Here is a 17,372-nt window from a genome sequence, read left to right as displayed (position 1 = left end):
GCCTGCGGGCCGTAGTTTGGGAACCCCTGCTCTAGAGCAAGGTGACCAACTTTTTTACAATGAAAAGGAGGATAAAAATAAATTGAAGAAAACAATATTGTAAATAAAAGAAACATTTTATTCATTACAACAATAATACACTATAATATGATAAATGCATAATAAAAACATTTGTAATATTTTATATTATAATTATGCTTTAATGCCTATTAATTTTTAATAATAATTGTAAGAAAAAAGTACTCATTTAGATACAAATACGTCACATCACATGCAATGGATCGACTCTGCATCGATGGAATATGGACATTTACAGATTAATTTTCCAATATCAAAAAGGATGACATGTAGGGAGACACTTTTTGAGGGAAGATGGAACTTACAAAAGAAGGACTGTCCTCCCTAAAGGAGGATGATTGGTCACCTTATCTAGAGTCAATATTGTAAGCCTATTTTGAGTCCAAAACTTAATTACTTCCTTAAAAAAAAGGGTCAGGTTTAGAATCTTTGATTTGTAGATAGTCAGGATGCATAATCAGACTATAAACTAATTACAGACTATAGAACACTCCTCACCCTGGTTTGCAAGGCATGAGTTTCCTTCTGGGGATAGTTTTTTAACCTGGGAACAAAAATGTGACAGCTTTGCTTGAAGCCAGCCCTAAACCATGTGCTTTAAAATGCGATTCCTGGATTACATTCATCAGAAATGCCGCACGTATTTGTGAAAATGTGTATTCCCGAGCTGTGCAGCTGAGCCCAGGAAGATGCATTCTTACTGATCAGCCATGCTTAGTAAATTTGAGAACCTCTACTATTGCAGTGCTAATCAGGTTTACCCATGTCCACCCCCACGTTCTTCCTCCGTTTCTCATCTCTCATTACAATCACCCTCACTTTTTTTTTTTTTTTTTTTTTTGCATTTTTCTGAAGCTGGAAACAGGGAGAGACAGTCAGACAGACTCCCGCATGCGCCCGACCGGGATCCACCCGGCACGCCCACCAGGGGGCGACGCTCTGCCCACCAGGGGGCGATGCTCTGCCCATCCTGGGCGTCGCCATGTTGCGACCCTCCTGGGTGTCGCCATGTTGCGACCAGAGCCACTCTAGTGCCTGGGGCAGAGGCCACAGAGCCATCCCCAGCGCCCGGGCCATCTTTGCTCCAATGGAGCCTTGGCTGCGGGAGGGGAAGAGAGAGACAGAGAGGAAGGCGCGGCGGAGGGGTGGATAAGCAAATGGGCGCTTCTCCTGTGTGCCCTGGCCGGGAATCGAACCTGGGTCCTCCGCACGCTAGGCCGACGCTCTACCGCTGAGCCAACCAGCCAGGGCCACAATCACCCTCACTTTTAAGGAGACGTTTGTGTTTCTATGAACCCCTGAATGATAAAAGTTGTGATACTCATGCTTACTGTGATATTTCTAACATCTGTTAGAGTGCCTGGTAGATAGAGAAGTTTTACTGAGTATTTGAATTAAATTTGAATGAGTGCTTGAATTAAATTGCGAAGTAACAACAAATACACTTTGACTTATGGGAAAGCTAGTCCTACTCACCTGAGTCATGCTCTATTAGGACAGGAAAATTAGGTACCAAAGTCTTCCTTAAAGTTAGTGCCTAGCTGCTCTCTTTCGGTGGAAAATAGTTCATTTGAGGAAGATACATGGGGAAGAAATATGATTCATTCCATCCCATTGATTACAGGGTAGCTTTCCTTTGCCCATCCTCTGACATCATTTTGTGCTGTTCACAACTTTTTGGTACAATCGGAACAGAGCAGTGTGTTTTGCTTTGGTCTTAATCTTGCTCCTAAGAAGGAAAAAAAAAGCATCTTGTGTTTTCCCAAGAAGATGTTGTCCCAGGACAATTTTCCCAAAGGACTGTCACTCTGATTCATCCGTTATTTATTTCTTTTGATTGCTTTGGTTTTATTTCATTTCTATCCTCACTAAATGTTAATTAAATGCATGCTATAAACAAATACAAACTCTTGGGAACAAGGAAGGACAGACCTCATGGCGATCCAGTCTGCGGCAATGTGTCTGCTTTTCAGAACCCTCACATCCCCCAGCTGGAAGCTGGCCCTCCACGACGGCTTTCTGTTCACCGTTCAGCCGTACACTAACATGGGATTGATGCCACCCCTCCCTCGCAGTGTGACAAACCTCTGGTGAGAGGATGATGCTGACTTCTTTGACTCTCCGTCTAGTTTTGTGGTTTTCCCTTTCCCACTGATACCGGAAAACATGGTATTCTATAGCTGAGTGGATTACAGGACTACTGACTTCTACAGGGGAATCAGTGTTTGCTTCTGAATACATTTTTTGGGGATGCTTTCCTATATAAACATTCTAAGATATATTCAAACCCGTGAATTTGAACTTGAGATCACCAATGAGGAGATTACTTGGATTCTGGACTTCACCTTGCTAACAATAAACATACATTTATTTATTTGTTTATTTGTTTGTTTATTTATTTATTTATTTATTTATTTATAACTGGGAATTTTTACATATCCTCTTCAGAGCCCAGAGGAGTAATGCTAGTATTAAAGAAAATTGGGGCTTCTTGTAAACATTCTGGAGAATCTTTGACCTCTGGGAAAGGATGACTCCCCCCCCCCCGCCCCAGCTTCCAGCTATTGAATCTTTCCTTTTCCTCTAAGACTTCTTCCAGCTGTTATCTTCTCAGTCTGAAGAGAAACCTGGGTCGACAACTCCATACTCTGGCTAATTTTTTGATTGCTGTCTTCCACCGTCGAGAAGACCACCAGAGGACTCTTCTGGTGAGCTGTCTTCTAAAGCAAACAGGAAAAATGAAAGTCTGAGCCGTTTTCATCGAATTTCCCAGAACTGAAAAAGAGGGGAGATGAAACGCTTCATTTCTCACGTTCTTAAAAGACAACACAGATGTTGCATCATCTGGTCAGATAGACTGAGAATAGAATCTGGATCCAGTGAGGGAAAAGCTTCTGGGTGTTCTTGAAAAAAGGCCTTGGAAGCCTCTGGAGAGGGGAGAGAATCAGCCTTTGCCAACTCTTTTTGACACGCACTTAACTTCCAATTAACCATGGGAATGGACTGTCCTTGAAAATCCAATCTAAAAACAAAAGCCATCCCAAGTTGCACGTTCTTCCTTCCCTAAGAATCTTTCACAAGAGCTACAGTCAAGTAGAAATATGCTCCAGTTTGAATTTTAATTCGATGGGGGAAAAAAGGTCATTGCCCCTTCTGGGAGAAGTGGTAATAAGAAAAGACTAGTTTCTTTAGAGTTGGCAGGGTATAATTTGAGGTGATCTAGAAAAAAACTCTATTAGCATGGGATCTCCCATAAAGATTCATTTCTTTTAGGTCTGAAGGCCTTTTAGCATTTCTTAATCAAAATCACAACTACCTTTGGGACATAAAAGTTTATCCTTTATCAATTTCTGTCAGTTAATCCCCAAATAAGGACAAAGTCCTGATTAAGGAGGTAGAGAAAGGTTCTAACAAATAGATGAAAGTTTAGTGGTTGGCAGCAGGAAATTCTTGAAAACAAATCTCAATAGACCATCAAAAAATTCAGCTGCTTACAGCAAACCTCATCCTATTACACTTTAGCAATACCCTCTTTCTTACCGCTCTCATCTTGACATTTCCACCATTATAATTATTTTTCTGAGTTATATAAGACAGGTTTCAGCCATTAGAAGGGACATCAGAGCTTGGGTACAATTATAGGAACAATTGAACCAATAGAATATAGATGAATCTGACACATGGTCTTTACAGTTAATTGCTGTAATTGGAGGTTCAACTTTTACTCAAATCCCAGCGAAAAAAAACCCCATAGCTGTACTGTTAGTCCAGAATACAGAAGCCTGCTACTATTGTGTACCTGCTAACAATGGGATGGCTTTGCTGGGATAGTCCATGCAGGAGGGTAATCACCCATTTCTCAGCCAATAGGAGCACAAGGTAAAAGCCCTGTATCGAACTACACAACACGCAGGGTGCTTCCGGCTTCACAAAAGTGTTGAGAGATCAGCTTATTCTCTGCTCTTAGAAATTATTATTAGCAACATACTAGCTTTGCAGAATCCATGGAGAAATTTTTGTTCTGACTATTTGAAATTTTAACAATAATACTTAAACAGCTGGCGGTTTGAGTGCATCTTTTAAAAGCAATGAACAAGATCTTAGATCTCAAAGGAGCATTTAGTTTGTGCTTTTAGGCCCAGGACAGGAGACCATATGGCAGTAGGCCCCCCTCTGCTGCTGGTGTGCCAAGGCCTCACCTCTCCTTTTATCAGGCCAGAGCTGTGCTGTCCAATATGGCAGCCCCTAGTCACAGGTGACCATGAACCAACTGCATGTGGCTAGTCTGGACTGAGATGTGCTATAATTAAGATGTACATATTTGATTTAGAAGACTTCGTTTGAAAAAAAAAAAGTGAAATATCTCAGTAAATTTTAAGAATTATGTCTGAAAATGATAATGTTTGGGATCTATAGTGTTAAAATACATTTTGAACTAAATGAGTGAAGATTACTTTTACTCACTTGCTTTTACTCACTTTAAAAAAATGTGGCTACTAAAGCATTTAAAATATTTGTGGCTCCTTTTATTTATTTATTTTTATTTTAAAGGTTTTTGCAACATTTTTTCAATTACAGCTTACATTCAATATTATTTTGTATTAATTTCAGGTGTACAGCATAGTGGTTAGACAGTCATATACTTTACAGGCTGTTCTGCGGTATTTCTAGTACCCAACTGGCACTATGCATAGTAATTACGATATTATTGACTACAGTTGTCCTTCATCTGTTTTGGGGGATTGGTTCCAGAACCCCCCACCCACAATAGGCGAAAATCCGCGAAGTAGCGACCTTATATTTATTTTATTATTTATATATATTTTAAGGCTTTATTTTGATTTAATATTCTTTTAATATGTTTTAATTAATATTTTTTATATTTTTTAAGTTTTCAATTTTAGGCTAGAAAAATTTTATTTTACCACAAAAATAATTAAAATAATAAATATATAAAAATATCTATATTCCACAAAATCCCATGATAAAGGAACAAATCCACAATACAAAATTAGATACAGTGGTGCCTTGAGATACGGATTTAATTCGTTCTGTAACCGAGCTCATAAGTCAGTCAACTTGTATATATATATATATATATATTTTGTATTTTTCTGAAGCTGGAAACGGGGAGAGACAGTCAGACAGACTCCTGCATGCAACCGACCGGGATCCACCGGCACGCCCACCAGGGGGGGATGCTCTGCCCCTCCGGGGCATCGCTCTGCTGCGACCAGAGCCACTCTAGCACCTGGGGCAGAGGCCAGGGAGCCATCCCCAGCGCCCGGGCCATCTTTGCTCCAATGGAGCCTTGGCTGCGGGAGGGGAATAGAGAGACAGAGAGGAAGGAGGGGGGGTGGAGAAGCAAATGGGCGCTTCTTCTGTGTGCCCTGGCCGGGAATCGAACCCGGGTCCCCCGCACGCCAGGCCGACGCTCTACCGCTGAGCCAACCGGCCAGGGCTCAACTTGTATATTAAACTGCCGATACTAGACCTGTGCGCCAACACGCCAACTAGTGGCATGTTGGAACTAGATTCTAGCGAACTAGAATCACGACTCATATCTCGGAATTTTGCTCAGATCTCGAACAAACATATGGACCGAGTCGCAGTTCGTATCTGAAAAAAATTTGTATGTTGGTCTGTTCGTATCTCAAGGTACCACTGTATATACAATTTAAAAATCTGCGATACAGTGAGAACGTGAAAAGTGAGCCATGATATGATGAGGGACAACTGTATATTTCCTATGCTGACCTTCACATCCCCATGACTATTCTGAAACTACCAATCTACACTTTTCAATCCCTTCCCCCTTTTCACCCAGAGCAGGCATGGCCAACATATAGCCCGCGGGCTGGATCCAGCCAGTGTAATGAGTTTACGTGGCCTGCGATTAAATTTTTAATATTCTCCGCGTGACACACTGTGGAAATGAAATAAATGGTACTTTTAAATCGTTATACATAAACTATGATATCTAACCATTGTACAACAATGAAAGTTAAAATCTCAGCTACTCAGAAGAGGAAGCGTCTTTGATTATTGGAAATCAAGATATTTAAGAAGATAGTGTTATGCAGAAAAGAATTCTGTGTGTGACTAATCTAGGGTTAACTTCCAATAATTGGTTGAATGGATTCATGATACTTCTTTATTTAAAAAAAAAATCCATTATAAAGATTTATAACTTTTTTACTCATCTGTGCAATTTTTATAAGCAATTGAATAATGGAAAATATGGAAATTTAAAAAAGCTTGCCAAGGAATATTTAGTAATCTTCAGCTCAACTTATATTTGGGAACAAACTTTTTCTTTAATGAATCTAAATAAAAGTACAAGATCAAGATCGAATGATTTACATTTGGAGGCTGTGTTAAGAATAGCTACTACAAGAATAGAGCCAGATATTAAAAAAATAATAGGTCATGCAAAGCGCCTCAACACGTCACATTAGTGTTTTTGTTAATTTGTTGTACTAAATTACTTACATTTATTCATAAACAAATTACATAATAAAATTTTGTTTACTTAAACAAATCGTTTTTGTATTTAACATTTTTTTTAAAGATTTCTTTTTTTTTAAATTTTTTAAAATTCATTTTAGAGAGGATAGAGAAAAGGAGAGAGACAGAAAGGGAGAGAGAGAGGAGAGAGAGACAGAGAGAGAAGGTGGGGAGGAGCTGGAAGCATCAACTCCCATATGTGCCTTGACCAGGCAAGCCCAGGGTTTTGAACCGGCGACCTCAGCATTTCCAGATCGACGCTTTATCCACTGCGCCACCACAGGTCAGGTGTATTTAACATTTTTTAATTTTAATATATTTCGTCCAGCCCGTGAAAAAAGTTTTTTCTAATCTAGCCTAGGGTCTAAAACTGTTGGCCACGCCTGCCCCAGAGTCTCCTTTTAGATGAGCACTCCCTGAAACCCAGGGGGATGTGTTCCCGGTAGGTAGATGGCTCTAGTTAACATGCACAACTGTTATTTGGGAGGAGGGAGCACTGGCCTCCAGAAGGTGGAGGTATGGTAATCCGGGCTTGGGAGAATGGGTTCTGATGGGTTGAAGTGCATTTCAATAGGAGAGAGAGGGAAAGATAGGAGTGGCAGCAAGAGGCCCTGGGGAGGAACGTGTGCAGGCTGGAGAAGCCTGGGTCTGTGAGGCTTGGGAACAAAGGGTGCAGCAGGTGCCTCTCGCCTTGTATGTGCCTGTCTGTCACCTTCCTCTCTCTCTCTGGCCTCTCCTTCAGTCTTTTCTTTCCACAGCTTTACCCTTCCTTTTAGGAAAAGTTATCTCTACCAATTTGCACAATGAAGAAAGAAGTTTAGTGCCACTCCAGAAGGCAAATTAGTCAAAAAGTTATTTTTTTTTTATAACGCAATATAGCTGAATAGTTTGTCCACCTAGTTCTAATGATAACGGGGAGAGAACGAAGCAGGGTGGCATTACACAGGCATTGCAGGTACCAGGTCTACATGTCTGTCTCTGCCCTCTCAGAAGAGAGTAGCCGTAGAAAAAGAGAGGCCGGGTATCTTGGTCAGCTCCGGCTGCTAGATGGTATCAAGCCACCATCGGGGTGGCTTAAACAATAGAAATTATTTTTTTTTTAGAGTTCTAGAGGTTGGAAGTCCAAGATCATTGTTCCAACATGATTGAGTTCTGGTGAGAAGTCTTCCTGGTGTGCAGATAAGCCACCTGTAGTGGAATCCTCACATGGCAGAGAGAGAGACCACACGCTCTCTGATGTTCTTTCTTATAGGGGCACTAATCTTATTCAGAGAGCCTCATCCTCCTGACCTTATTTAAACCTAATTAACTCCAACAGGCACCGTTTCCTAATACTACTACACTGGGGCTTAGGAATTCAACACATAAATATGGGAGTGGGCACCATTCAGGCTGCTGCACAGGGCGAAGATAATTGGGAAAGGAGTAGAGAAGGAACAGATGAAATATAGACAAAAAAGGCTGTTAGCATAAGTAACTTTATTTAGCTTCTTTTCTATCTTAAATTCTAAATAACCCCACAACTTACTTAGGTCTAAAGCTCCCTACCCCCGGCCTTGAAGTTAGTTTCGCCAAACTGCAGAGGTGTCGGGGTGGGTCATACATCCTAGAATGTTTAGAAATGGTTTTGTTAAGCATGGGAAACATTTATCACTACTGTGTTATCATCTTCAAAGTTTATAGTCTTAGTGTGTAGAAATATTTTTCCTTTAAATTGATCCTATCGATAAACATTGTAGCAAGACAGTCAGATTTAATAAGCTTGTTAGTAAAATTAATGAATATGTTTTATTGCTTTTCTACCATGCCTCGCTGGGCTCCCTCTCCTTCCCATACCCCAACCACTATGTGATTCTGTCTTTTAAAGCTGGCCCCAATGATTTGAATGACTTAGGGCACCTTGCGGTTGCCGGCTTTAAAAGAAAGACTCATTAATTTGGCTACTTAATTGTGTGGCAAAAACGTCTGTTTCTCGCTGTCCCCATACAACACACGGAGCTTAGAAAAGGAAAGAAGACATGAGGCCTCTGATTCCTACTGAATTGTTTTTATGTATTAAATGAGAACGATGATAAGGAGATAAGTTAAAGAATATCTATACCAAAAAAGAAATTTCTCATATAAGTACATTTTACTATTGAATGACCTCTTTACACATGAGACAACAATATCTCTATCCTGTTTCTAAACACATAACAAATATCAAAAAGTGCTTTAAACTCTTCAACAAAGTGGGGAATTCCAGGGGTCTCACATCCTCTTTGTATTGGAGATAACCCAAGGCCACAGTTGCCTAGAGCAGGGGTCCCCAAACTATGGCCCATGGGCCACATGCGGCCCCCTGAGGCCATTTATCCGGCCCCCACCGCACTTCCGGAAGGGGCACCTCTTTCATTGGTGATCAGTGAGAGCAAAGTGGGGCATCGCTCACGTCCAGTACTACTTCCGGTGACGTGGGATGCACGTGTCAGGGCTCCAGAAGCGCATCGTATCACTTGTTACGGCTAGCAGTGACAAATATGGAACCGGACATTGACCATCTCATTAGCCAAAAGCAGGCCCATAGTTCCCATTGAAATACTGGTCAGTTTGTTGATTTAAATTTACTTGTTCTTTATTTTAAATATTATATTTGTTCCCGTTTTGTTTTTTTACTTTAAAATAAGATATGTGCAGTGTGCATAGAGATTTGTTCATAGTTTTTTTTTATAGTCCAGCCCTCCAATGGTCTGCAGGACAGTGAACTGGCCCCCTGTGTAAAAAGTTTGGGGACCCCTGGCCTAGAGTCTACCATTAACCTTCTCATGACCTGCTGTCTCCTAGTGCAGGCTCCCTAATCTGGAAGGGATGTGGGTAGCGAAGGTCCTGATGGTGTTACATGTCCTCAGACCTCAAACACCTGTGGTCTCTCCTAGGTTTTCCCTAGCAGCTAGATAGCCTTGCCAAGGCCATGGCTAATTTGACGTATGAGGTTTTTGTCATCTGAACAGATCATCTCAAGTATAACTCCTCAGCTAGAGGCTCAAGGAGAACCAGAGACAAGAGAAATTCTTTTTATCTGCCAGAGAGAGGGGACAAATTTGATTAGCCACAGTCAGGATATGGACTCATTCAAACTGCTTCTGTTGTGGAGGGTTTTACCAGCACACACCATTTTTTCATGATTTCTTCTCTTTTTGCCTCCAGGAGTGAGAATGAGGGCTTCGGAGCATGGTGAGGAGGAGACGGGGAGGGGTGGGAGAGAGATGCAGGTTTAGAAAGGTACAGGAAGAGGACAATGGAGCCTTCTGCCCACGCTGGGCCAGGTTCTGCTCAGTTCCATGTTAGCCTCGACGGGCAGAAAGCCCGGCAGAAACTGTAGCGTTTGCCTTTGACCATGTCCAGCTTCTCCTCCTTTATACCCTCAACACCTTGGTGCTCTCGGCAAAGTGCCACACGAGAGTTATGTCAAAAATAGTTGAATAGTTAACAGCAGAGGTAACTATAGTTGAAGGAATAGCTTAGAATTTTGGAGTTGGGATGTGCATTTTGTGAGTGGCCCGGTCTCACCTATAGGAGTTATTTCTACAACATCCCTAACTGATGATTTTCCAAGTGAGCGGCTCTCCGACACTGGTGTCCCTCAATCTCTTCATAGGTCAGCTGCCAATTGTAATTAGTGAGTGAGATTTGCATTTTGCCATTGCAGAGCTACCCATGGGTTGCTGAACAGCCTGGGAGGAGAGTTTGCTAATCAGAGAAAGAAAATGTGGTGGAGATATTGGTTTAAAGACTTACAATGAAACTTGAAAACATTGCCTGGGGAATCCAGGAAGTTGGTGTTTTGTGTAAAGAGTGATATAGTACTGAACGGTGGCCCAGTGAATGGCTGGAAAGCTTTTAAAATATTTTCTAAATTTTTCTTTTCTAAAAAGGGGTGTTCCCCTTTTGATCCCTTCATTATGCCACCACTCGGAAGTGCTCACTGAACAGAGAAATGCTGAGAACCACTGATCCAGTTTCTGCTATCTCTACCAACGGGAAGCGCCCTTCTCCCTAGTTGGGTTGCAGGTTTCCTCCAAGGTTATCTTTTTCATTCATTTATTCAGTATTACACACAGGGACATACAGAGAATGAATCAGATGCGGTGCCTCCTACAGACACAGCTCTAGAGTTGTTCAGGAAGAGGCAAGAGGCCCTGAGCTAGGCCCTACCGGACATTTAGGGTTGAACCTAAACAAATACCTCTGCTGGGTACTCACTGGTGAATGCTTACTTTTTTCTCTGCCTTTCAAGCTAATGACTAAGGTTGCCAACTATTTACTCAAGAAGAAAGACTTTTACAGGTGAGGTGATTAAATACCTCATTCTGCCAGAGCCAGTCAGGATTACTGTTTGGCCTAAAAGACTATGTCAGCTTCCTGCTCTGTACAAATGCCCATCACTCTGACTCACCTACATGTTGATTTTGAAAGCTGTGTATATTTCTCAGTAACCACAAAGGGAGTCCAGTTTCAACTGTTGCCATACTTGGACTTGGAAAGGCACATCCTCGTCATTATATCCCTCTCACTACTAGCATAAAAAACATGACCACGAAATGCTTCCTAGTTTTCTATCCTTAAGAGTTTTTACAGTGAACATTTGAGAATAGTAAATCTCTGGAATTGATGATTTATTGATTTTTAAAATTCTTATTTATTTTTATTTTTTTACAGAGACAGAGAGAGTCAGAGAGGTATAGATAGGGACAGACAGACAGACAGGAACGAAGAGAGATGAGAAGCATCAATCATCAGTTTTTCGTTGTGACACCTTAGTTGTTCATTGATTGCTTTCTCATATGTGCCTTGACCGCGGGCCTTCAGCAGACCAAGTAACCCCTTGCTCGAGCCAGTGACCTTGGGTCCAAGCTGGTGAGCTTTGCTCAAACCAGATGAGCCCACACTCAAGCTGGCAACCTCAGGGTCTCGAACCTGAGTCCTCCGCATCCCAGTCCGATGCTCTATCCACTGCGCCACCACCTGGTCAGGATGATTTTTTTAATTCTTATAGTTCAAATTTTTTGCCTCTTGAAAATCAGATGAGGTTTACTTCTTGAAGGTTTCTCTATCCTCCTCCTTCAATGTTTTTATTTGTATAGAGACCAGTCTCTCTAGTGCCAAGTGACTGAATTAGAAGGGTTTTCAATTTCTTTCTACTAATGCTGTGAAGACTTAGAATACATCTGAAGTTGGCAGGTGTTCATGGATTTGGAAAAGTCAAGCAGCATTATAAGAACAGATTTAATTGGCAAATAAGTTTGGTAGTTAAAAGAATGAAAATAGAGTGAGATATTTGCTAGGAATTTTCCATATGTCCCACAAAACTTTCCACTTTATAATGATGACCTTCTTATAACAGGATTATGTTTTAGAGGAAAAATTCAAGGTGCAGTGGCAGATTAGAGCAAACATATATTTGTGCCTAGCAACAGCCCAACAGCCTCATACCTAAGTGCTTAAATATACCTGCTTTAATAAGTGCTTTGGTGGGAACTTCTGTGCAACGATAAGAAAGGCTACAGCCCTAATTACACAGGGAAGAAAGTGTCCCGGGGAGCAATGAGATCAGAGAACCTATAGAACATTCGATGCAAAAACACTTAGAAAAAACAAGAAGCATGAGAGAGACTGTGTAGGAAGCACTTGTTGCTTCAAGTTCATAGGGCCTCAAGCAGAGGCTATGTTCTCACCAGTACCCAGACCCAGCATGAAGGGTCAGGCTGATGTGGATGCTTTGAGGACTTGTTTGGTGCTTAGAGACCAGAGGGGATGAGAATCCCTCATCTGTAAATAGCATCACTCTGCAGGTGGTAGAATGCTCTCACCATAAGACCTGTGGAGCTAAGCAGACGGAAGGAACTGCGGACTGTGAGCCTCATCCTCTGTCACTCCGAGGCAGATGGGCATTGTGATGCTCATGCTGAACATTTACTGAAACAGTTCATTCTCTCACCCAGCACAAGTCACTGAAGTATTGCAATAGCTTCCTATCTGGTCACCCAGCTTCTGCTGCTGCCCCTCAGACTGGTGCAAAAACACTTAGAAAACAGAGAGGTCCCATTAAAATATAAGTTGGGTCTTGACACCCTTTTGTCCAAAATTCTCTCATGATTCCTCAGTGCAGGCCAGACTGAAAACCCAAGTACTTCTACTGCAAGGTCCTGTGTCATCTTCTATTCTTTACCAGCCAGGCAAGGCTCCTATTCCTCCTTTCCTCATTCACTCAGCTACATTCCCACTATCCTCACCCCGAACTGACCAGGGCCTTTGTATCTGATGTTTTCTCTGCCTGAATAATTGTAGTCCTGATACACAGCATGGCCAGCTCTCTCGATAAATTGAGGTCTTTCCTCTCCCGAGTCACCTTCACACAGTGAAACCTTCTCTGGCCATCTTGCCTCCAATTTCAACCAGACTTTGATGGCTGAACCTGTCAAAACCCCGTTTCCAGTTCTGTTTTTGCTGACATACTGTATCCGAGGCCTCTACATTTTCTTTCTATCTTGTTGGTAGTCCCTCTCGCCCCACACTAGCCTGAAAGCTCCACGAGGAGAGAACTTTTGATTGTGTCATTTTTTAAGAGAGTAAATGAAAGGAAGTTAAGTCCATATGTGACACAAAACACTGCAGCAATGGCTGGCCCAAAGGTTTGAGTTAATGTATCATTAGGTTGGTTCCTAGATTTCCTTACTGGGTGTGTGTATATATATATATATATGTGTGTGTGTGTGTGTGTGTGTATATATATATATATTTTTTTTTACACAATAGTTTTCAATACTGCTTTTTTTCTCTCCAAATAATGAATTGTGATTTTACAACATTGCTCTCAACAACTCTGAGTTTAAGTTATTTTTAAATAGAAAAATGGATAAGATAGAATAGCTCTCTTCCAGATCTGGGACTTCTATTCTCTGAGCTCTATAAATGGTTCTCCAAGCTGGCGCCTATCTGAGAGCTTCACTTACACAAGAATCCTAGTCCCCACTGCTGAAATTCTGCATGGGTGAATCTAGGAGATGTCTGCTAATCTATATTTTTACCAAGTTGTCCAGGTAATTCTGATGATCAGCTAGATTTTTGCAATTGAATTTCTGCTGACCTATAATAAAGTAAAAGTGATCTAAGCTTCTGGCTAAATCCTACAAGGTAGGCCAGAAATCTGCTAGGCAAGCCTCTTTCTGACAGCGCTGCAGTCCACACAGCAGAAGAGAGAGCACAACTGATATACTCCTTGTGTCTCCCTTGTAACCTGATACGGATCGGATCAGCCTATCAATGTTACTTGCTGTCTGAAGGTATCGATTCCTCTAATTAGCTTAAAGCTCCGCAGCATCTTGTCAGTTCTAACTTGGTTACATGATCTCCCGAATATCCAAAGAAAATGGTGATCTTCCCCTCCCGCAGCCAGGGCTCCATTGGAGCAAGGATGGCCCGGGCGCTGGGGATGGCTCCTTGGCCTCTGCCCCAGGCGCTGGAGTGGCTCTGGTCTCGGCAGAGCGACGCCCCGGAGGGGCAGAGCATCGTCCCCTGGTGGGCAGAGCATCGCCCCTGGTGGGCGTGCTGGGTGGATCCCGGTCAGGCGCATGCGGGAGTCTGTCTGACTGTCTCTCCCCGTTTCCAGCTTCAGAAAAATGCAAAAAAAAAAGAAAGAAAGAAAGAAAGAAAGAAAGAAAGAAAGAAAGAAAGAAAGAAGAAAGAAAGAAAGAAAGAAAGAAAGAAAGAAAGAAAGAAAGAAAGAAAGAAAGAAAGAAAGAAAGAAAGAAAGAAAGAAAATGGTGAATGCTTTCAGGTTTGTCTTTGTTTATGCCTCCGTTTCTGTTTCCCAGTGAATGGTTGGACCCGTGTCCTCACAAGTGGCCTGGAGAAGAGTCGCTTCTTTTTCCTAAAATAAAAGGGTGGGGGAAGGCAGAGGTCATGCCTTGGGGTGGAAGCAACGTGACTCCCAGCTTCCATGAGAGGTTACCGGCTGTCACTGCCGCCCAGGAGAAAGAAAATCTCTTTCTGCAGATCTGAATCAAGGCCTTTCTTCTCGGGGCCTGCTAGTGTGAGGTAATACGTCCAAGAAAACCGATAAGAACAGTGTCACAGAAGGATGTGTGAAACCCTGGCAGTAGCTCAAGAGGCGGGAACAGTTGTTTGTGTGGTAAAGCAAGTGAGGATGTTTCAAAGATGAATATAAATAAATGAACAACAGTGGCTGGTTAACTCAGTCATTTAGAATGTTGTACTGAAACACCAAGGTTGCCGGTTTGATTCCCAGTCAGGGCACACACAGAAGCAACCTATAAATGCACAACTAAGTGAAACAACAAGTGAATGCTTCCCTCTTTCTCTCTCCCTTCCTCTGTCTCCCTCAAATCAATTAATGAATAATAATAATAATATCTTAGAGAGAGAGGATAGAAAGAGAGAGAAAGAGGGGCGAGGAACAGGAAGCATCACCTCGTAGTAGTGGCTTCTCATATGTGCCTTGACTCGGCAAGTCAGGGGTTTCAAACTGGCAACCTCAGCATTCCAGGTCGATGCTTTATCCAGGCCCAATAAAAATATTTCATAATAAATAAATAAATAAATGAATACAGGGCTTGTATATAGGACTGTTTTCCACCTTCTAGCTACACCACTGGGGCAAAACAGTTCTCACCACTAGGTGAGGACAGGACAAAACAGGGTAACTTAGCCCGTAACTCTCTCTCTGGGCAGGGTTCCTTCTCGTCCACTACAGGGTCTCAGGACACATCAGATTATTATTCTCTGGTAGTTCTTTGCCAAGGCTGAGAAATGACACAAACACTGTTAGCATAACAATTCACCTGAGTTAGGCTGAGAGAAAATCCATCTAAGCAGAAGAAACTTTCTTTTTGTTTTGTTTTGTTTTGGAAGCTCTTCTAGAAACGTTTCCCTTTTAGTGGGAACTAAAGTCCGCTTTGAAGAGAATAATGAATGAACATAATGACTGACAGCCTGGCCAGAGGCCAAAAAGGTAAAAATAGATCCTGGTCGGAGAACAGGAAATTCAAGAGGAAAGACCAAGAGATTGTGAGAAAGGAAGAAAAAGATAGGTAAGGAACTATTTCTATGCTTATCTGATGTGGAATCAGTATGGACTCAAGTCAGTTGGAGGAATAAAAGCAGAGATTTTTTACATCACTGGACTGCACGGCACAGCAGAGTGTCTAACGGTGAGACTGTCCCCTGCTTTTCTTCCTTCCACAAGGGATATAAAGTGAGGAATGCTACTTCGGTTTATTTGAACTAATTTTTAAAAGATATTACAGTTTCTGATATGGCATGGCATTGAGAAATAAAATGATACCGTAATAGTAATAGGGTTATTGGCAGAGTTAGTTATTTTTTGATAATGACGATGGAAATTTGTGTGTGTGTGCATGTGAGCTGGAAGATGGGATAAAAGTTCCATCATTTTCGATCAGTATTTACTTACTTAACCCATGCAAGGGAATGTGGTTTGTGAAGAGGGGTTACAGGTCATTTTGATTTTGTTCACTTGACACGACTACATACTTATTTTTGTTTGCCAAATTTTGAGTGACATGGGCAACTATCCCTCAAAACACACCCTTTCTCTTTTTTAAATCTTACCCTGTTTCTTATTTTTTCCTTTTGATTAGTCCTATTGGCAGTGATGGTACCACTGAATTTTTATGAGTCCCCTAGATAGAGTGCTAGGGCTACACTCAGTACTTCTTGGCCGGAATTTAGGGGTCTGTGCATAAGATGTAATGCATTGAAAACAATACTATAATAACAAAGACTCTCCTTCATCAAAATTTAGTCAGGTTCCTCTGAGCTTTTATTTTATTATTATTATTTTTTTTTACTAATCTCTAAGAACCCAGTTTTAGCAAGAATCTTGCTAAGTCACCTTAGACCAAATCCCCCATTCTTTTTTTTTATTTTTTTTATTTTTTATTTTTCTGAAGCTGGAAACGGGGAGAGACAGTCAGACAGACTCCTGCATGCGCCCAACCGGGATCCACCCAGCACGCCCACCAGGGGCAACGCTCTGCCCACCAGGGGGCGATGCTCTGCCCCTCCGAGGCGTCGCTCTGCCATGACCAGAACCACTCCAGCGCCTGGGGCAGAGGCCAAGGAGCCATCCCCAGCGCCGGGGCCGTCCTTGCTCCAATGGAGCCCCGGCTGCGGGAGGGGAAGAGAGAGACAGAGAGGAAGGAGTGGGGGGGGGGGGTGGAGAAGCAAATGGGCGCTTCTCCTATGTGCCCTGGCCGGGAATTGAACCCGGGTCCCCCGCACGCCAGGCCGATGCTCTACCGCTGAGCCAACCGGCCAGGGCCCCCATTCTTGGTATATCATCACTCTCAATATCTGATCCAACTTCTCACCCTCCAACATCCCCTCAGATGATATCTGATCACCTTGGCTTGCCTTCTCCTCTGAGCCATCTTCTATCTAAGCATCCCGCCACTCTGTTCCTTGGCTGTAAATCCTTACTTTTTCTTGTTATATTCAGAGTTGAGCCAACCTCTCTTTCCTAACGTGATCATCTTGACACCTATTGCAATGGTCCTGAATAAAGTGTTCTTACCATTTTAACAAGTGTCAGAATAATGTTTTCTTTAAAAATAGCAGTTGAAGGATCACACAGAATTTATCTGGATTGTTCACTCATTTTGCCTTGGAACATCTAAAATGATGGAATCAACTCCTGCTAGTCCTGGCCAAGTGGGATCTTTACATCACCCAGAACAAATTCTCCAAGTGTTGAACACTCTGTCATT

The 17,372-nt window shown here is 42.1% G+C and overlaps 1 protein-coding gene across 1 annotated transcript in view; it reads right to left on the bottom strand.

The window, feature by feature from the left end:
- Positions 1-2,509: 2,509 nt before the first annotated feature.
- CCDC192 (coiled-coil domain containing 192) overlaps positions 2,510-17,372 on the bottom strand; it is a 217,831-nt gene continuing 202,968 nt past the window's right edge. The window contains 3 exon segments of the mRNA XM_066276819.1: positions 2,510-2,681; positions 2,683-2,762; positions 2,764-2,798. Of these exon segments, the coding sequence (XP_066132916.1) occupies positions 2,510-2,681; positions 2,683-2,762; positions 2,764-2,798 (287 nt within the window).

This window comes from Saccopteryx bilineata, chromosome 4, assembly GCF_036850765.1.
Source record: "Saccopteryx bilineata isolate mSacBil1 chromosome 4, mSacBil1_pri_phased_curated, whole genome shotgun sequence".
Taxonomy (NCBI): domain Eukaryota; kingdom Metazoa; phylum Chordata; class Mammalia; order Chiroptera; family Emballonuridae; genus Saccopteryx; species Saccopteryx bilineata.
Note: the sequence above shows the minus strand (reverse complement) of the source record. Positions and strands in the feature narration are given on the sequence as shown.